General features: G+C 54.3%; 7 protein-coding genes across 7 annotated transcripts; 3 read left to right on the top strand and 4 right to left on the bottom strand.

The window, feature by feature from the left end:
- Positions 1-45: 45 nt before the first annotated feature.
- VTJ04DRAFT_1298 (uncharacterized protein) lies at positions 46-2,226 on the bottom strand (the record flags this gene model as incomplete). Its single annotated transcript, XM_069358970.1, has 4 exons — positions 46-100; positions 168-1,641; positions 1,934-2,033; positions 2,080-2,226. 4 exons carry the CDS (start codon positions 2,224-2,226, stop codon positions 46-48), a joined length of 1,776 nt encoding a protein of 591 aa, XP_069223907.1.
- A 1,558-nt stretch (positions 2,227-3,784) lies between these two features.
- On the top strand, positions 3,785-4,487 carry VTJ04DRAFT_1297 (uncharacterized protein; the record flags this gene model as incomplete). The annotated part of the gene is made up of 2 exons (XM_069358969.1): positions 3,785-3,893; positions 3,958-4,487. 2 exons carry the CDS (start codon positions 3,785-3,787, stop codon positions 4,485-4,487), a joined length of 639 nt encoding a protein of 212 aa, XP_069223906.1.
- Positions 4,488-10,279: 5,792 nt separating this feature from the next.
- Positions 10,280-10,736, bottom strand: VTJ04DRAFT_1296 (uncharacterized protein; the record flags this gene model as incomplete). The annotated part of the gene is made up of 2 exons (XM_069358968.1): positions 10,280-10,533; positions 10,589-10,736. The coding sequence occupies 2 exons, from the start codon at positions 10,734-10,736 to the stop codon at positions 10,280-10,282; spliced, it is 402 nt and encodes a 133-aa protein (XP_069223905.1).
- A 74-nt stretch (positions 10,737-10,810) lies between these two features.
- On the top strand, positions 10,811-14,353 carry VTJ04DRAFT_1295 (uncharacterized protein; the record flags this gene model as incomplete). The annotated part of the gene is made up of 5 exons (XM_069358967.1): positions 10,811-10,833; positions 10,951-12,928; positions 12,995-13,664; positions 14,065-14,101; positions 14,260-14,353. The coding sequence occupies 5 exons, from the start codon at positions 10,811-10,813 to the stop codon at positions 14,351-14,353; spliced, it is 2,802 nt and encodes a 933-aa protein (XP_069223904.1).
- A 25-nt stretch (positions 14,354-14,378) lies between these two features.
- Positions 14,379-14,636, bottom strand: VTJ04DRAFT_1294 (uncharacterized protein; the record flags this gene model as incomplete). The annotated part of the gene is made up of 1 exon (XM_069358966.1): positions 14,379-14,636. One exon carries the CDS (start codon positions 14,634-14,636, stop codon positions 14,379-14,381), a length of 258 nt encoding a protein of 85 aa, XP_069223903.1.
- Positions 14,637-16,347: 1,711 nt separating this feature from the next.
- VTJ04DRAFT_1293 (uncharacterized protein) lies at positions 16,348-17,663 on the top strand (the record flags this gene model as incomplete). Its single annotated transcript, XM_069358965.1, has 3 exons — positions 16,348-16,417; positions 16,487-17,250; positions 17,304-17,663. The coding sequence occupies 3 exons, from the start codon at positions 16,348-16,350 to the stop codon at positions 17,661-17,663; spliced, it is 1,194 nt and encodes a 397-aa protein (XP_069223902.1).
- An 802-nt stretch (positions 17,664-18,465) lies between these two features.
- On the bottom strand, positions 18,466-18,894 carry VTJ04DRAFT_1292 (uncharacterized protein; the record flags this gene model as incomplete). Its single annotated transcript, XM_069358964.1, has 3 exons — positions 18,466-18,491; positions 18,550-18,699; positions 18,765-18,894. 3 exons carry the CDS (start codon positions 18,892-18,894, stop codon positions 18,466-18,468), a joined length of 306 nt encoding a protein of 101 aa, XP_069223901.1.
- Positions 18,895-20,186: the final 1,292 nt, after the last annotated feature.

The raw sequence follows: 20,186 nt of genomic DNA, 5'->3' as shown, positions 1-20,186 counted from the left end.
TCGACTTGCCCTGGAACCGCAAAGCAGAAGCAATCTCTTGTCTAGTTATAAGGGTTTGAGGGTGCCGTTCCCCGAGGCGTTGCTTGCGGGCATTTTCCGCCTTTGTTAGCGTTTGAAGCGCGAGCTTGTATTCTCCTTGATTTGAAAGATACAGTCCCGCAAGATACAGCAGTGTTGCCCATTCCTCGGCTACATCCTCTTCAGGATTGTAGTCGAAAACTGCTTGGATGTGTGGAAGGAGCGCCCGACACGTTGTCCAGTTCTCGTATTCACGGGGGCTTCGAAACAATGCTGCCATCCGCTTGATGAAGTGCTGCTGAAAGGTCTTGTAAACTCCTTCACTTTCCAGCCGCCATTGCGTCCAGAATTGAACGAGCGCGTGCATGCTTAGCTTCTGGTTGTGCATGCTGACCTCTTGGTCCGGGCAGCTGGACTCCTGGTCTGGTGCTTCGGTTACGGACACGAGACAATAGTCCAGCAATGTTAACAGATCTTTCCAAAACTCGTCGTCGGTATCGGGACAGGTGCTGTCAGGCTGCAATTGACTGCTGGAAGGTCGAGCTAGTGCTGAGGTCTTCTCCATCACATTCTGTTGCGGGCCTTCAGAGAGCTTCCCTTTCCCAAGATCTCCAGCGCTTTCCGGTTCTGATTTTTTGCAGTTCCAAACGCGCACACGGTGATGACCTGAAGGCGTCAAGGCCCAGCAGGGGATGCTCTGTGGTTCGAAAAAGCTCATGAGTGACAGGAGGTCGGCGGCAGAAGGTCGGTTCTCCAAGATATAGTTAAACGTCACATTCCAAGTCACGAGAACAGCGTTTGATGCACTCCCGCTCCGGTGCAAGTCGTGAGCAGCGTGCTGGAGAAGCTTGCTCTTTTTACTTATATCCCGAAAGTCGGCAAGGTACTTCTCGGGAGAGTATCCGAGTCGTTGGAGGGCCTGGATGTATGCTGCAGCTTGAACAATAGCAAGTGGTATGCGGTCGAGTTTTTCAACGAGATCCCTGGCTGTTTCTGGGTTGGGGGGTCGCTCCAGCCTGCTTTCAAGGAGCTTAACAGCCTCGTCTTGTGTCATAGATCCGATTTCAAAAATATTGCCCGGAATGTTGCCGGTAAGATCCCGAGCCAAGTCCATGTCGCGCGTGGTGATAAGAATCGACCCCTTGTGGCTTTGCGGCAGGTATTCTGCCAGGTGAACTTCGTCCTTGCTCGCGTTGCTATCGCTCTGGTCTGGGTAGAACATATGTCGGTCATCGGCGCCGTCAAGGACGATCATCCATTCCTCGTTACGTTCGTCTGACAGCCAACGACGCACGAGTTGCAGGATGTCAGCCTTTTCGTTGTTACGACCAGGGAGATCAACGTAATCGGCAATCGCCCGGAAGTTCTGTTCAAAAGTGACCCGAGTGCTGGCGTCGATCCAGAAGATCCATGGTTGGAGTTTACAGGATTTTTGAGCTTCAGGTCGACGGACATATTCAATGGCGAGCTGCGACTTGCCAGCACCGCCCAACCCAACGATGGCGACACGCGTGTGATACTGATGTTGGTTGAACTTCTTGGCAATGCGGTCGAGAATGTCTCCTCGGTCGACAAACCTGAGGTTTCTGGAAAACGGGATAAAGATGCCTGGTGACGGCTGCTCTGTTTCATTATTAGCCAAGGTCAGTCAGAATCGATAGGGCCAGGGAGCAGAATGGGCTGACTTTGTGGACTTGGGGGAGCCTGGACCTGTACGTTGATTGTGCCACTATTATCCCCAACCTCAAATCCCCGGTTTCCGTGACCAAAAAAGTTGGACGCCGCCATCCTGTCACATACTCGACCTTCACAGCATCTAGGTTGGTTTGAAGTTGATGTCTTGCGAACGTTAGAGCAACCGCTCCGCGGGATTGTGGAGATTCCAGGCACTTGCGTTTGCTGCTTCACCCCTCACCTCGAAGGCAGAAAACGCCATCTGTCAGTCCGACGGATACGAGAACGATCAGGCTGCTGCACGTGATGGCTAATTGGGCCGCATCGATCACAGCCTCGTCCTGCGGGGTTCATGTGGCGTATATTATGCCACATCGCTTGGCGTACTCGGCTGTGTGGCGGTGCTGGCCCAATCCAGAACGTCCCTCTTGAACTAGCAAACAACCAAGGCTCGCCCACGGCAGAGCTGATGCGCCCCGGGACCTCATGCAGCCGATTCACATTTATGAATGTTGGTTTCGCTGCTGCTGTCATCCTGCCTCGCTGCTTCTTCGACTTATGAGTCAACCAAATACTCTAGGTGTGTCATCCGGTTTGAAGACGCCTTTGGCCAAAGGCTGTCGGAAGAGCTGTGGGCATAATCCGGATCGAGAATTCGGCCATGGAATCACCTGAAAGAGGTGGAGCTATTTGCTCGGAGTGTTTTCTCTTTATATTCATGACTCAAGCCCTAAGTTCCGGACCTAAGGGTTAGACATAAAACTATGGACTCAGGAACGAGACTGAGTGGCAAAACGGTCAGGCGTTTTGACACTGGATACGATGAATTCAATTCCTCACTATTGTATGTATCATGACTTTGTACTTCTCTCGGCGTTCAGACGCTGTTGATGCTTCCAACTACTCCGTAGCTCGGGCTACCCGGAATGATTTTACCTGATAACTTGTATTGGGATCTCGACAGAGATATATCCGTTGTCCAGAATCCGGATCCAGTAGAAGCGTCCCTGCTAACACTTCCGGCCTTCGTCTGAATAGCGATACCATATAGGTCAAGCTAGCCTGCCATCCGGGGTTTCTGTCTGTGACAGGAATTGAGGTTTCTGTGGCTTGTTTCTGCCAAGACCTCAAGACCTCCTCGCCACTCCTCAAAAGCCACGCTCGGAAGGGAACCGAGCCCTGTGCCCCTACTTCAGAACCCTGGCCAGGTCTGGAGTCGGGGACCCAGTCCTCGGGCCTGCCATCCGATCACTGCGTGTATATAGATAGACTCACTACCTCGCCCCGAGGGCTCAGTTCAGTTCAACAAGCACAAGCTCAATTCAGTCGCTTCCTCCATTCCTGCCCTGCTCAATCGAGCAGTTACCCACTCTTACGTGTCACACTGTCTTATCCCAGGAGATGAGCTGACATTAATAAACTAGAACCCCAATATTCCTGCCCGAGTTTCATCTCGGGGGACTAAATCCACTATTCGGGGGAGTGATGGAACTTGGATGCAAGACTCCAGTCGCCGAAGATATCCAATCCCCTGATAACATCGTTTCATCGGACACGGGACCTAACGATCGGTGTCAATGATCCTTGTTGACAGATCGGCCCAGCACGGTGTATCCTTGAACTCGACAGCTCCTGTGAATTTGATCTGAACTATATGATATGCGGTGGACCTGGTATTGCTTGCAACGACGAGAAGAACCGGCCAGTGAAACAGGGGCAAGAGTTATCACGACTCAGCGATCTTGCCACCGCATTCAACTCTGTGATGGTTTGGAACTGGAAGCTCGATATCCGCGCTCTCGGCCCGAGGACAACTGAGTATGTCATGACGAAGAGCCGAAGACAGCAATCCGGAGGCTCCGTCAGGGGTAGAACTCAAGATGTATAAAAATGAAGATATTCTACCAAAACATCGACCGCACAACTCCAAGTCCTACAAGCCTGTCATCAAGCTCATCATCACTTCTCGGCTGGTCCTGAGTGCTATCCTTCGTATCTGCCCATTCACTCTTTATACCCATTGACTGGGATTCGTCAACACGATCATAATACACACGCCGGCCGGAACCTACATCGACACAAACCTATCACAATGCAGCTCACTAACTCCTTCATGGCGACGATCCTGCCCTTGCTCCTTACGGGCATACCATCCGCAACATGCCATCCTGTTGGCAGCGTCACAGGCACAGCTGCAGCAGGTAAGGCTTGTCTTGTCCTTCACAAGCGTAGCGAATGACCTGACCTAACATGACATAATTAAAGTGGAATCCACACCAACAACTGTTGCCAAGGCCGCCTGTGCGGATGCCGTCACCACTACCACCACCGTCATCGCGGCCGAGTCGACCCCAACCACCATCCCATCCTCAGCAGAGGAGGAGGTGACTGCTCAATTCGCCGCAGACATCGATGAACCTGAAGTCCTCGCCAAGGTCTATGATACCCCCGAGGACAAAGACCCGGCCAACAACAATGGCAACGTCAAGAGACAATTTGGCCGGCCGCCCCCACCCCCGCCCGGGCGCGGAGGCTTCCGCAGGCCTCCGCCGCCGCCGCCGCCTAGGAGGCCGGCTCCGGCCCCAGCTAGGAGGCCCCCGCCAGCCCCGGCCCGTCCAGGTGGTGGTATTGGCGGCGCTATTGGTGGTGCGATCGGACGGCTGTTGACGCCTGCGCCCGCCGGCTGGGCCGGGGAGGGGCAGGCCGTTCAGGGCTTGAATGGCACTTTCAAACTCAGGCTACTCGAGGGTGGGAGGGAAGGAATGCTATGGCGGGGGGTTGTGGAGGAAAGTTGAGGGTGTTGGAGATTCACGGGTTAAGGGTTGGATGTGAGGGGGTGGGTATTACCTCATGAGAAAGCATTCAGCTCGGCTAACGACAAAGAATAATTGAATGTCTTGACATGTTTTGTGCTTGAATGAAGTGAAACTCGTGGGATATGTTAGCCCCACGGTCATAGTAAGAAAATGGATGAGATTACGTACCGTTGCTCTGGTCTCGAGTGCCTGAACATCATGTCCAACCTCCCACCTCACATCCAGGGGGAATGGGTGAGGCGTGTTGATGTCACGTAAAAGAAACGTCAGCGCGCCCATCTCGACCTCGAAGAGAGCAACGAATTGCCCGAAGAAGAACCCCAGAAGGCCTGACATCTTAACCTTCTCCCCGGTTTCTTTTCGTTGCTGTCGAAAATACCCCTGAATGCTCGGTCATCCAAATAGAATGTGAGAAACAAGAGTCATGTGCTTGATGTCCTTCTTTGGCGCAGACATTCCCTACATGGCAGTTCGGCACGGCAACATTGGTAGTGGTGGTGGTACAACAGCGGTTCAAGCACTGAAGAGAACGAGTAGCAACGAAAGGACAAGTGAAGTTTTGTGACACACCTCTTTGTGCCAGTTCTATATCTCCACCTGTGGTCGAGATGGATTTGGAGTGGCAGCATTCTGGTGTGTATCACAAGGCCGGTTGCCTGGTTTGGGATACCGGGGCCGCTACTGAAGAATTGAGATACTACAACGCTGCCTTTGCCATCATGTTTGGAAATATGCCACTTTCTCACGAGGATGGGACCTGTGGAGGGGCGCCTGCCGGTAGGAAGGCCGGGACACAGACGAGCAGGTGATTCATCTATTTGTCACCTGACACTATAACGCTAGATTTGAGGTTGAGTCATGTTAGGTAACTGGTCAAGTAGTGATAGGATCTTGGTGGTTTGGGTTGTCTGTTCCCTCGTCGTTGAGATCTGTTTCGGCTTGCCTCCTGGGATGTTCACATGATGTTCGTGCTTGGTGGTTGTCACCAACTCCTGGACCGTTCTTAGGGGTCTGGGATGTGCATCTTTGGATGGCTGCTCTGCAGTTGGCCCATTCCTTTCCCGTGACTGTGTGTCTTCATCCCCAGACCTGGGTGGGCCATGGTTAGAATAGCTTGTACATGCTCCTGAACCTACCTCAAGCACGTAGTCATCCCGGGGCTGGGCGGGCGAGGTATTAGTTCCTTGGTTGTTGATATGGCCCCCCCTGATGCAGGCAACGTTCCGTGATCGGCGGCATCATGCATCGTCGGTTCTCTTTTCCTGTATCGCCCTTCTTGTGCGGTCTCCGGAGCGGAGGTCCTGCATGTTACTACCGCACTTCCGCGCGTGATGGACGCGGTTTGGTGCCGGCTTGGAGGGAGCTCCGACTGGAGCTCTGTCTTCCAGTGTTGGCTACCTCCTAGAGGCTTCTGCTGCCCCATTTTCACTGTTGTTGCTGTCCATAGCTACTTGGGGATGGAACTTGGCATCCGTCGTAATTGTCAGGTCAAACCGGCGCAAGCAGACCTTGGGGCAGCCAGTCCATCATGAACGCAATGTATGACATCATGTCGCCCATGACTCGCAACTGTACCGCAGACGGGTGTGGATGTAGAGCTCAGCGCTCATGCACATGTTATGGCTCGTTCTCGGGGCGACCATCTAGATGTTCTCGCTTTTGGGTTAATTTGTAACAAGATGGACAATCCTTGCCATCCTTCTCGATTGTCAGGGTGTGAACCGTTCGTGGTGTACCCGTACTCCGCCGGGTATGGTCATGTTGTGTCCTCTACGTGCTACCAAGCTTGCGGACCTTGAAAGATTGGCACTGGCCTGTATGTCCTGCGCAACTTTCCTATATGTTTACTTTATATGTCACAATACGCTCAAAGTTCTCTCAGAACGGTGTGTTCTATCTTCGGGCAGGTTGCTGCAACAGAGAAATCCGCCTGGATGAAGTTCCATCTTCGGCCCTGAAGCAGATAAACACCAGATACTTCCTAGACGCCCAGCCAAAACTTGAGCAAGAGGCATTTTTTGTAGAACTGTCGGACTCTGGATTGCACGGCAAATGCAGGTTCAATCTGCGAGGCAACTGTAGCATTGTGGCTGGCCCGGCAGATCGTTTCAGTGCTCTGGGCATACGGAGTACGTAGCCGGATGCACTTCATACGGGCGCGTAGACTAGAGTCCGGCCGGGTTGCGTTGCCGAATTGAGCCCTAGCATGCTGTGTAAATCGCGTGAAAGGATGGAAGCGAGTCTCGCCAGTTTTGACACACTTGCCGGTTTGGTGGATACAACGGAGCATCTCGGGCGATGAGCTCAGGTCAATATTGAGTAAATACTCTGGGTTTGGAGCAGATTTCTGTGGTCTTTCTCCTGCGTCACGGCGGATGCGGAAGATTCTTCCCAAGCGAGCGTTTGGTTGTGGCCAGGAAGAGATGATATTTTGCTGCTGTTTGTGTCATTGAACATGCTGTATCTTCATACGGTAGCGAGAAAAAAACAACCCCTGTGCCTCTTTGAAGCGCCCAAGGATTTTCCAGGCTATCGACGCGGCCCGTCCCATGGCTGGAAACGGCATTGCGTCGCTTCACCTCGACCCTTCACCTTGTTTGGTTGGTTGGGAACAAACGGTCATGGATGATGTCTCTTTTCTTCATCCCGTCTTCCGGTCGCTTCAGTTACTGACATGCAGTGGGTCGGGCTGGACTCAAAGTAAACAGTGCCCCTGACGGCGGAAACTCGGCTCAATGTATGTATGTATGTAGTAACTACACATTTCCAAAGATTTTCCTTTGGCAATTGAGCGTCCATGATGGCAACATGCTGAGCTATTTTTCTCGGTCTGTGCCAAAAATCCAGCCGAGACATGGACCTTGAGGCCAAGCGGATGGCGCAACACCAGCAGCCCGGACGGGAGGGGCTTTCCGCCATCATGAGGGGCTCTTCTCGGCTCTCTCAGCGCCTCCTGTCGCGTGGATTTTGGGTCGTTTTTAGCCTATCAAGTACCTCCCGTGGTTGCGTCGGGAGATGTCGGGTCCTGATTCTCGGCCGAGCCCTGTGCGACCGACGCCCCGGCCCCAGGGATTGGGTCCGGCTCGAAATTTTGCATTCCAACCCCAGGCCCATTGCCAAATCCAGCACCAGAGCAAAAAGATGTCTGCTGGTTGCCGGAACAGGAGGGTGATGATGCCGTCTGCGCCTCTGAGGAGTCCTTCTCAGAGCACACCCATCGGTGAATTGCGATAGTGATCATGCAGTCAGCCGGGACCACGTTTCCCAGATGGCCATTTTGACTGGACAACGGCTGTTTTATGGCCGAGTGAGGAGCAGGAGGAAGTGATATGGGGATGGGCAACCACTTTTCCATGGACGCCAGTGAATTCCATGAGCATGGAGTTGCATGGCCGGAACTGTGGGGTTCGATGGCGCACCCAAATGTCCGTATACATAGTAGTACAGTACGTACCTATGCGGTTCCCCGTCAATGTTGCAACCATTCATTTTCATGCTCTTTTTTCTTGTTGTCTGGTGTTGAATTCTTGCAATTTGAAGCCAGCCTTGGCCGGTGCCACGAGTAAAAGGCTGGAAAAAAAATTCGAAGCGTCTTCCAACGGACATGCCGGACACGCCGGTCGGGTCATCGGGGTCGCAAGCCGAACCGGGCACTGTGGGCCCAAACCAGCTTTGATGATCCTGAAGGCCAGAAGACAGCTCTTTTCGATGTTGGCTTGCCTGGTGCAACATGATCAGCACTTTGACCAGTTTGACACGGCACAAGGAGGCCCCCAGAGACCACAGCCGCTTCATGTGCGCCGTGTCATGACAATTCTTTTCTTAATCCGTCCAGATGCAGCATCTACGACCAATCCTCAGACTTGGCCATCTCTCAGCTCAACATCTTTTGGTTCCCACCTTGTCGGAGGCCGCACAGCGGCGTAGTGTACACTCCGTCTGTCCGTCCGCAAGCTTTCGGGAGAGCAAGTTACATCACACGGAAGCGGACGTGAGCAGGAAACGTTTCCTCGGTGCCGGTGGCTGGAATGCGCCCGGGCGTGTGCCGAGTTGATAAGCTCCCCTGCCAACCCGACGTTCTCGGAGGACTCTCGATGTTGCGGTGGTGATTCCGTCACTGTGCGCGGTGGACGGATTACACAGATCAGAGCATGTTGACCAGCCGTCTAGAAGTACTGAAATACTGCTCTGTCTCCGTTGTTGCACTGCGTCCGGGGTCAAGCCGTCCCTTTGAACATGGCCTGTCAGCCGGCGCTAGCATGTGGCCTCTCCATCCATCGCCCTTGGTTGAGAATGAGTGGGGCGTTAGTTTGCGTTGCGAGACTCAAGCGCGTTTGAGGACAGTGCACGGAACAGGCGAAGGGAAGGTTGCTAGGTTGTCTACCCCGTAGACCCATCTCGGGTCATGCCGAGTAAGGTACGGAAGTCCTTGATATCAACAATGGAAGGGGGGAGAAGGACCAACGGAACACAAGCAACAAAAAGAAGACTCAATGCTTTTTGAAGATGATAAGACACGACAGAAGGTCTCAGCCAGCCAGCCTTCTCTTGACGAAAGACCTTTTCTGAACGCAATGTCCGGACAAGACAAACAGGGCCAGACAACCTGAGATCGACGCCAACTTTGTTGGGATTGGCGTGGAAAACGGCCCGCGACGACACGCCGGTTCCACAGGACCCGCTCTTCCCCGGGACCAGGAGCAGCCCCCGGGCCAGTGGTTGACCAGGGCCAAGACAGAGCAAGCAGGGCAGGCACAACGGCACGCATTCCCTGCTGCGCTTCCTGGGATGACGAACATCGCGGCAACGCATCAGGAGCATCGAAACAGCAAAAAACGGGCCAACCGCTGCCCAGCCAGACTCCATGTTTCCCCCAGCCCCACTGCCAATGTTCCGTCGAGAAACTTCTCACACCTGCGGCGCAATTCACACAGCTGGAGCCTATCCGTGTCTCTGCCCTGTCTGTCTCTTGACCTGTGCAGGACCTCCGGGTAAAAAATGATAGAAATTCCTCTGTCACCTGTTTCCATGTTGCTCCCGCATTTCTCTTCAACCCCGAGTCCGAAGCCCGCCGTGTCCTGACAGCCACTCCTCTCATCGAATCCCCCACAAACCTCTCTCCAGCCTTGAGCCTCTTGGCTGTGGCTTGGTTGCTCTGAGAGAGCCAGAGAGACAGCTCTTGCAGACCCAGGACGAAGCAGACAGACAGACCGGGAGTTTGGCATTTATTTCTATCCACAAATATCCTATCCAAAAGACAGCACCGGCTGTGGTTGATTCAGGGGCAAGAGATACCAACGCCCGACATACGAGGCAAGTGACCCTAATAGCTTCTTCACATGCCATCAGTCCTTTCCCTCCTTTGTGGGTGGTGAATGACATGGACAGACAGGTGCAAGCGCACCCCTCCCCTCTTGGACCCAGATTTCTGTGAACACATGCAGACCATGCAGGACTCCGCATCCTCAAGCTCACTCTTACGTCAGAGGTGACCGGGGACTGGTGCACCCAAGTGGACACCGGGGGTGCTAAGAAAAGCTTCCCGTCCTCCGTCCCGGTCTGGCGATGCTTTGCCGTTTCCTGTGCACACCACCTCCAAACCCAAAAAGACAAGTTGATAAAGCCAGCACTGCGCCACTTCATCCGCACCATGATACTCGGCGTCCCTGCCATGGCTCCCTTCAACATACTCTGACACCAACTCCGTCATAGTCCCCTTGTGGACTGGAAGACTAACCATCTATTTCTACCTTGTCTTAGACTCGTTCGGTTCAGGACTCGTCCGAACTATATCTTGCATTGATACTAGTGTGCTGCCGACGCACACGAAGCATATAGTCAAGACCGTTGTTGGTCTCAACTTGTCTAAACCTTACGGCTTTGCTCCAAGGACACTCGGTGCCGGCCTCCGGCATTCGTCTCAACTTCCAGCTCCGCCTCCGGTCCCCTTCCCCCGGGCCGAACCTTACGGCCTGCTGCCTGATATCAAATCCGCGACCCCTGAACGGCGGCCAATACCGCGCCCCTATTCATCTGAAGTAGCGGGACTTCCGCGATATTCTGTGGTACAGCCCCTCGACACTCGGGTTTGAACATTTTTTCTGCGCTATTTACTCCGCCGGAACTCTTCCCGACTTCCTCTTCCATAACCATCACCAGTGACAACTTCTGATGGTTTCCCCATCTCACGTCTTCTAACCTCATCCTTCCGAAGTCCGAAGATCGCATCTCCGGCCTATCAACGCCCTCTTTTCGAGTCTCTGAACTTTGTACCTTCATTTCCACTGCGACTTTCATTCACAATGACGGTTTTCATTGCGTCACTGTAAGTCCGATCCAATTGACCTTCATTTTTCCTGCTGGGACAAAGGCTTGGTATTTTGCCGGCATGGACCCTTCATTGTCCAGCAGGTTTGATCATACTGACAGAAATCTTGTATAGTTTCCTCCCCAAAACGGTCCATTTCAACCTTCCCGGCTCCCCGGGTCGGCATTCCGTCTCCGAGAAGAGGCAGTCGGGCAAACCGGCCCTCCAAAGGCAACCAAGCCTGTTCTCCCAGACAAACAGCATTACGCCGCCAATTACCCCTACCGAGGAGACAAAGCATGACCACCCCTTCACCAACGAGGATGGCCTTCGGATCCAGATCCCCAATTCCGAGCCCGTGTCCGGCAGTGTCCGGGCGCCGGTCGATCGCAGCTCTCCTACCTGGGGTGGCCGGCCTGACCAACCCATGTCTCGTGCCAACTCGCCCCCTCCATCGTCTCTGACGGACCCGGGTCGCGCTCTTCAGCAAAAGGCCAAGGAGATGGCCCGCCAGGGCTTGACGCAGCCTCGGGCCACTAGGAGTTCGAGCCACGACCGCGTCTTTGCCCACGCCGACTGGACGGTTGTTCATGCCGATCAAGGCAACGGCGGCCTTCGCAACGCTGCCGAAGCTGCCGCGCGTGAGGGCAAGCTCGGGGATTACATGTGGGTCGGCACTCTCGGCATGCCCACGGATGCTCTCCAAGGCACTCAGCAGCTCCAGGATATCGAGGATCGTCTGGCAGCGGAGCATGATATGCTCACTGTCTTCTGCTCCGACAAGGATTTCGACGGCCACTATTCGCACTTCTGCAAGCAGATCCTGTGGCCTGTCTTCCATTACCAAATTCCCGATAATCCCAAGAGCAAGGCCTACGAGGACCATTCATGGAAGTACTACGTCAACGTCAACCAGGCCTTCGCTGACAAGATCGTGAAGAACTGGAAGCGTGGCGATGTCATCTGGGTCCATGACTACCACCTCCTCCTGGTGCCCGCCATGATCCGCAAGAAGCTGCCTGACGCCAAGATCGGCTTCTTCCTGCACGTCGCGTTCCCTTCGTCCGAGGTCTTCCGTTGCCTTGCCGTCCGCAAGCAGCTGCTCGAAGGCGTTCTTGGTGCGAACCTGATCGGCTTCCAAATCCACGAGTACACGCGTCACTTCCTGCAAACCTGCAGCCGCATCCTGAATGCCGAGGCCACGCCCGATGGGCTCCAGCTCGAGGACCGCTTTGTCGACGTTATCAATCTCCCTATCGGTATCGACCCGGTTAGCCTCAGTCAACACCGCGAAGAGGAGGAAGTCAAGAAGTGGCTCGATATCATGCGCGAGCGCTACGCTGGCAAGAAGCTGATCGTGGCCCGCGACAAGCTCGACCATGTGCGCGGCGTCCGCCAGAAGCTCCTTTCTTACGAGCTGTTCCTGAACAAGAATCCGCAATGGCGTGACAAGGTGGTTCTCATCCAGGTTGCGCTGTCGACGAGTGAAAAGAGCGAGCTGGATGCCACCGTCTCTGATATTGTCACTCGTGTCAACTCGTCGTGGGCGAACCTGGCGTACCAGCCTGTCGTGTACCTCAAGCAGGACATCGATTACGCCCAATACCTGGCCCTGCTTAGCATCGCCGATGCCCTCATGATTACAAGCCAGCGCGAAGGTATGAACCTGACATCCCATGAATACCTGTTCTGCCAGGACGGAAAGTACAGCGAGAAGAAGCACGGTTCTTTGATCCTCTCCGAGTTCACCGGTACTTCGTCTTTGTTTGGCGGCAATGAACTTAGCGTCAACCCTTGGGATTACCGCGCCTGTGCCGAGGCCATCAAGAAGGCCCTTGAGATGAGCGACGAGGAAAAGGAGCGCCGCTGGACCAAGCTTTACGAAGCCGTCAATCATCATACTGGCGCTCACTGGTTCACCGAGTTCATGTCCCGCCTTGACCTGGTCTATGAGGAGCAGCAGCGCCGCGACCAGACGTCGGTCCCGCGCCTTTCGATGCAGCATCTCATCCATCAGTACCAGCGGACTGAGCGCCGTCTCTTCATCCTCGACTTCGAGGGCACCCTGGTCAATTGGGGCCCCGTTAACCAGATCATCCCCGTCAGCCCGCAGGTGAGATGCTCGAACCTCCTCATGTCCAGGAAGTCTGGTGTCAGAGCTGACACGTGTTATTCGCAGCGCACCCTCGATGTCCTTAACGACCTCCTTCTCGACGAACGCAACACTATCTACGTCATGTCGGGCCGGCGCCCCGAGGAGCTCGATCGTATTTTCCGTCGCGTGCCCAACCTGGGCCTGATTGCCGAGAACGGTTGCTTCCTGAAGGACTGTGGCAGCAACGAGTGGACCGAGATGGCCGATCCTGAGCAGATCAGGTCGTGGAAAGAGTCCGTCCGGCCCATCCTCACCTATTACCTGGAGCGCACTCCAGGCGCTGAGATTGAAGAACGCCGTTGCTCGCTCATCTTCCACTATAAGTCGGCGGAGGACTACGAGGCGGCACAGCGCCAGGCCACCGATGCCGCCAGCCACATCAACGACGCTTGCGAGGAGCAGCGCGTCCATGCTATTCCCATGGAGGGCTGCGTGCTCGTGGAGCCCATTGATTGGACCAAGACCACGGCGGCGCAGAAGATCTTCGCGGACCTCGAGGACAAGATGGGTCCGGACGAGCAGCACAAGTCCCCAGTCGACTTCCTTGCGGTCATTGGAGACGGTCGTGAGGACGAGAAGGTCTTCAAATGGGCCAACACGCTCGGCGAGGAGGGCGTTGTCAAGGAGGTTGTTACCGTGAGCCTCGGTAACAGGAACACTGAGGCCACGGCCACCATGACCCAGGGCGTTAGCGGTAAGTCATTTGGTCCTTTTTATCTGCTTCACCCTTCACGCTTTTGTTCCTCCATTTCCTTGTCGTCCCTTTTCACGACTTGCAGAAACTTGTCACGCCGTTCGTGGCTCTTTGGCCTGTTTCACACACTTTCGTCTTTGATGTGACAGCCATTCGTGGTTTCTGTCACGCCCTGTTGATGACACCTTTTCTCGATGTGTTTCATCTTCCTTGAGCATTCTCACATCATCCTTCCCCCCCTCCGCGCCTCTCCCATCGCCGCAGTGGTGACTTTTGGGAATTCCTTCCTTATCTCGACTCTCATCGGTTTTCACCTTCCGTTGTGGCACTGCTTTTCCGCGCCTTCATTTCGGACCCACTAATCGTTGGGAACCGCTACTAACTAATCTTTCTCTCACAGGCGTCCTGATCGCTCTCCAGAAGCTGGCGTCTATCGCGTAAGCTTCCAGCCTGCGTTGATTTTCGCTTCGCCCCTTGCTGTTTTCGCCTCCCCCCAGACGCTGTTGCTCGGGGGAGGCTTCGCCAATATCGTTATTGCCTTGCTTCATGGTTTGTTCTTTTTTCCTTTTCGTGTTATTAACCACAGCATCGACAGATCAACCGTGCCGGCTCGCCACCGGCGCAAGAGCTCGGCTGCGCGGGCCGCCGTCGCCGCTGCTGCCGTTGTCGCGAGCGGTTCGAGCTCGTGAGCGTCGTGGCGCCTGGCGGGATGCCCTAGCTGGCGGCAAGATGTGGTGGACGCCAGCGAAGGCGGGGTGGTAGTTTTGGGGGCGGTGGAGAGGGGAGGAGTTTTTTGTTTTTTTCTGGGGATTTTTTCCTACTGGGGGAGTTATTTTCCTGTGGTCTTGCGTTGGTTTCGTTCGTCCTGGGGTTGCTGGGGCTGGATGCCCACATATAGGTGGGCGGATCGCATGGGAGTTCTCGTTGTCTGTGTATTTCTTTTTTTCTGTCTCTGGACGGATGGGCGGTCATAGTCTTTAGAAAAGTTTTATGGACCTGGAACAAGCGGTTTTTATGGGATTATCAGCGCGTAGAGAGTTCCCCGTATTTATGTGGATGTGAACATGTGGACGTAAGTAATAAGTTGCGGCTTGGATTGACCGGTCGATCCTTGCCGGCCCTTTTCGACTTCGGGTACAACATGCTGATATGGCAGATGAACTCAGGAGCATTAATCATGGGACGGCCCATCTCCTTTAACTGATGGCAGGATCGTCTTTGCTACCTACCGCCGGCGCCGGCGACGGGCTAATCGCCGTGGCGACAGCCAGAGCGAAGACGGTGGAAAAGGAAGATGGTTTGGTCTGGACGAGCACACCAGTGCATCAAGTGCAGAATCGCCATTCGCTGCCAGATCGGCAAAAGCCACAGGACCCTCATTCCATCCCTGTGGCGGGTAGCAAAGGAGACACCCATCCCCAACCCATACCTGGGCAACTTAAAAGAACAATATGAACGGCAGAAGCATGCTCTTTTCCAAGAGATCGCAGGGCCGCTGTCGATCAAGTCCGAGATCAAACCGAAGTCGAAGAAGAAATCCTCGGCGTCATACATCCTCGAAGGCTCTGCAATCTCGAAAGAATCCCCTTCGCCAGACGACCAAGAGTCGTCAAGGAAGCGACGTGAGGACAAGGGAAGGAAAGGATACCTCGGTACAGGATGCCACGCCTTGCTGAAGGCTGAAAGACGACCAGGGAACCGGGGAGCTTCACAGATCTTGATATAGTATCGATGATATACTTCGACCTGCTAGTGGATAAGATCAAAATAAACCATATAGAGAAATAATACATGCCCCGCGAGCTGCTCTTGGGGATTGTCTTTAAGGCCAGTGGAGACTAGCGGCACAGAATCGTCCCTATAGGCGGGACATTGATAGCTGGAAACTGTCCACTGGAAAGCATTGCGAGAAGGATACTTAGTTACAGGCTGACTATATGCGACGCTTTTAACGACTAACAGAGTTTATGCATTTATTTTTTACAAACTATGTTCTGACTCCTATAATTCCTGGATGTTACATTGCCATATGGTATAGCGTATCGTGTAGTTTGTGTCACCATTCCCCGACATGTAAGGCGAAAGCCGATTCTCTAGAAGCATCAGGCCTCTGGACACTATTCAGAAGTCAATTCTATGCTCTTCCATTGGATCCCGTGACATAGCAATGCACATGACGATATTTCCAGATGCCCTGCTCCATCTTGTTGGACGTTGGCGGATGTTCCCCTAACCCTTGTCGATGATGACATCACTCCGCAATCGGCCGGCGGGGTAGATCGCTCTTCCCCAGACTGTGGCCCCACCGTGGTCAGCCAATGGGCTGCCAAGACCCAAGCTACCCTGGAGCTCAGCCGGGTCTTTCTTCTTCCAACCGTTGCTGGAGGCATGTTTGACATGCTCGGCCCTCGGAGGGCACAGAGGTCGCTGACCGAACCTCCCACATAGGCCGAGTCCAGGTACAGTTCAGCTCATCAGTCTACAGGGTTGACATCCATTTCACGGTACGTTCGTGAAGATCCATCTGCCTCACCGGTTTGAGCCACTGATTGGCCTTGTTGGGAGGAGCTCAGTTCTCTGCTCCTTTATCCCCGTAACCTTACCTTTGACAACCCCGCAAGAGCATCACGCAACTTTTGTCTCCGAGAATTACTCCCCGGGCCTATCTAAGAACTCAGTCACCATGGCAGCCTTCCCTCCCCCGCCCGTGAACACCATTGACTGGTCCAATGTTGGCTTCCGTGTCCGGGAAGGTAAGTTCTGCAAACCCCGGAGGTCACTGATGTCCAGACCGGAGTCCTAACCGCGGGGTCCGTTTTCAGTCAACGGCCACATTGAGTCCCACTACTCGGTCAAGACAGGTAAATGGTCCCCTCTCCGCTTCGTTGCCGACCCCTACATCCGCATCCATGGCATGGCTCCGGCCCTCAACTATGGCCAACAGGCCTACGAGGGCCTCAAGGCTTTCCGTCTGCCGGGGAACGACCGCATCGCCATCTTCCGCCCGGACCGCAACGCTGCGCGCATGCAGCATAGCGCCGACTTTATCTCGATCCCCCGCGTGCCTACCGACCTCTTCCTTGATGCCGTCCGTGCCGCTGTCGCTTTGAACGCCGAGTACGTCCCTCCGCATGAGACGGGCGCCGCCATGTATGTGCGCCCGCAGATCTACGGTTCTTCAGCCCAGCTCGGCCTGAACCCACCCGAGGAGTACACCTTCTGCGTCTTCGTCATCCCCACCGGCGTTTACCACGGCACGCACCCAGTCAAGGCTCTCATCCTGGACGATTTTGACCGCGCTGCGCCAAACGGCACGGGGAGTGCCAAGGTCGGCGGCAACTATGCGCCGGTGCTGCGGTGGAGCGAGAAGGCCCACAAGGAAGGGTTCGGGATCACCCTGCACCTGGACAGCAAGACGCACGAGGAGATCGATGAGTTTAGCACCAGCGGGTTCATCGGTGTGATCAGCGAAGGGGACAACGTCAAGCTTGTGGTGCCGAACAGCAAGGCCGTGATTGATAGTGTGACGAGCGATAGCGTGCAACAGATTGCCAGGAGCTTTGGGTGGAGCGTGGAGAAGAGGGCGGTAAGTCTCGGCTGGAGCAATGTGTCCAAGATTCAGAACGCTGACCGAGGCAGATCAAATACGGTGAACTCCCCAACTTCACCGAGGTCTTCGCAGCTGGTACCGCCGCCGCCTTGGTCCCCATCCGGTCTATCACTCGCCGCCGCGTCGCCGAGACTCTGCTTCTGCCACAGCACCCGCGCGTCTCGACCGCTGAAGATGGAAATTCGGAGACTGTCACTTACATTCCCGATGAGATTGATGAGCCGGGCCCCGTTTGCGCCCGTTTGCTCGCTCGGCTGAAGGACATCCAACTGGGTAGGGTGGAGGATGAGTTTGGTTGGCGGTTTGAAGTCTCGAAGGATGATCTGGGGAAGGCAGCGGTGGAGGGGGGGAATTCTGCAGATGTGAACACCGTGGATCAGCTGGATTGAAGGAGTTCACCGTTATTCGATCACCAAGATAGGAGACGCGGGATCTGCTTTTGTGTACTAGGGGACGGTCACCAAAAGTGGAAGGAAAAAAAAGTCTCAATACCACTTTGCCTAGGGTACATAGTTAGGGTTCTCAATCCTGGCCTTGATGTACTGTTCAGTATCGTCTTCATCCTCTCCCAAACCTTGACGCTCTCTGATCATTTTCGGCACTACTTCGTAAGCAGTAGATAAACCACCTCGATGGATTCACCAAGTACATACGACCATACCTACCAGAGAACTCGGGATCCCGTCCGCTCTCCCCTAGATAAGCTGGTAAGGGCCAGACTAGTAGTTGGGTCGGTGACGACCAGCGAATCCCTGGTGTTGTATGCCTTTTTTGGCTGGGTTTTTATTGCATCCACCACGACCCCTGGTGGGGTGGAGTTGTTTTGGGAAGCTGTAGGTTTACCTCACTTAGTAGACTTAGGCATGAATAGACGACTTTGTTCGAGTGTTACTGCTTTATTAACCTTGGATCACGTCTTTCATCGCAAATTCCGCGGCGTCTCCCACCTAATAGCCTCTCCAAACAAGGCGTCTGCATCATCCAGCTTGAGGACTATCCCCCTTTTCCCCAGTATCCCGGGCAAGAAGACCTCGCCTTCCCCATACCACTCCGTTGACTGCGCAAAATCCCCCCACATTACGGAGGCACTGCGTGTCCTTGTCTCGAAGTCGCATAACTCGGACCAATGCTGCGTCCCTGGGAGTTCGCGATGGTGGGCGGAGTCACCGGCGTCGGGTAATGGAGGTTGCACTAAGCTCGCGTCGATCCCGAGGAAACTGAGTATCGAACTCGAGAAAGGAAACGTGGGTAGGAAGGAGATCGGCTTGAAGGTACATTGGAAGAATGGTTCGACAATCGCCGGGTCAGGGGGATAGTCTGGATCAAAGGGTTGAGTGTGGTCGTGCGGGTAGACGCGGATATGTATCGTCCCGTCGGGAGATTCCAGCCATAAGAAGTGTGCTAGGTGGCTGGGGAGATTCCATACTGTCGAGGTGTAAGGGATGTGGTGGTGTCAATGCGGTAGGATGGTTTGTAGAGCGTCAGCTTACTCTTTCGACCGTTCCAGCAGGCGTGTTTCTGGCTTACGTAGACGCTGGTGGCCCGCATGGCGGTTTCGGTAGACTTGGTGCCGGGTTCATCCTCCACAGGATACTCAAAAGAGCCTGGACAAATGGCCATTTGGTAGTAAGGTCCGACGGGACTCGCGTGGTAGTGGATGAGATGGATCATGCTGAGACCACCCCTTGGGATCCCGAAAGCACTGGATGAGAAAGTTGATTCAGCCTCCAACGGATGGTAGACCCTGCAAGGGAGGTTGGCTGCCGCGTATCTGGTGGTCCAGAAAGGAAGTATGTAGACCGTGGCCTTGGTGGGCCAAGAGGCTCGGATGGAAGTAATATGCCCGGCAGGGACATGGGTGGTAGCCATGACTAGGGAGATATTAAGTCCAGGCATATGCCGTCAAAACGATGATAGATCATCATAAGCAGCCTCATCAAAGACATGGAGCTGGGGAAACAGCCATACTTGAGATACAAATCTAGAGAGGGCCTCATGCCACGGAAGCCTTGCATTAGCATATCATGATTCATCGCGTCCCCTGAGCCAACAGGTTGGTTGGAGGGCCGCTGCTGAGGGGCTGACTAAGAACCAGGCTGTCGACAGACAAATGGCATTGTCCACGCGCTTTGAGTTTCTCGTCGATGATGACCTACGCATTCAGTTCTTGGCATTCCGCCACGAGCACTGATCAGAGATCGATGTCAGATGCCCAAATAATCCAAAGTCAACGTGTTCTTGGATGGCTTTTGGATATGAAGGTGCTGCATTCAAGTGGGCTGATTTGAAACACATTATTGACGATTCCTCAGAAAGAATCCTGGTACAAGTAGTAACAAGGAAGTGGTTCAAGGGTCTGATGAAGAGGAGGGCCATGTCTAGGCCTTGGGAACTCACCAGTCAGTGTTTGCTCGGTGGTTTGCCATGTGCGTCACCTCGCAGGTTACCTCCTGAATCCCGTTGCATAGCTGTTGACAGCACGGAGCCTCTCAATCCAGGGGTTAATGATTTGAAGAAAGATCTCCAGACATTGTGCCTGCTGGTTCCAGGTCCATAGACATGTTCTCTGTGTTTGTCTTAACACTTGGATTCTCTGAACAAGCATCATATAATTTTTTCCACTCCTGAGTGTGATGCAATGAAAATAGGGACAGGATGAGCACCCTTGATGTGATTGAGTACCTGAGGAACACCGGGCAGAACAAAAGCTACTGCCGTGCCGGTTCCCGGGCCGATTGTGCCCGGAAACTGCCCGGGTGCGGACCCTGAGCACACCCGGCTCAGGCCGTAAGGAAGGAGCTCACCACGAACCTTCCCACCAAGGGGCTCGGCGGAGCCATGGATCAGGCATCCGCATCGAACCGGCCAGTAGCGCGACTCGATTCAAAAATCTTTGTTGACAACCGCAGGGA

This window comes from Mycothermus thermophilus, assembly GCF_041956435.1.
Source record: "Mycothermus thermophilus strain CBS 625.91 unplaced genomic scaffold VTJ04scaffold_1, whole genome shotgun sequence".
Taxonomy (NCBI): domain Eukaryota; kingdom Fungi; phylum Ascomycota; class Sordariomycetes; order Sordariales; family Chaetomiaceae; genus Mycothermus; species Mycothermus thermophilus.
Note: the sequence above shows the minus strand (reverse complement) of the source record. Positions and strands in the feature narration are given on the sequence as shown.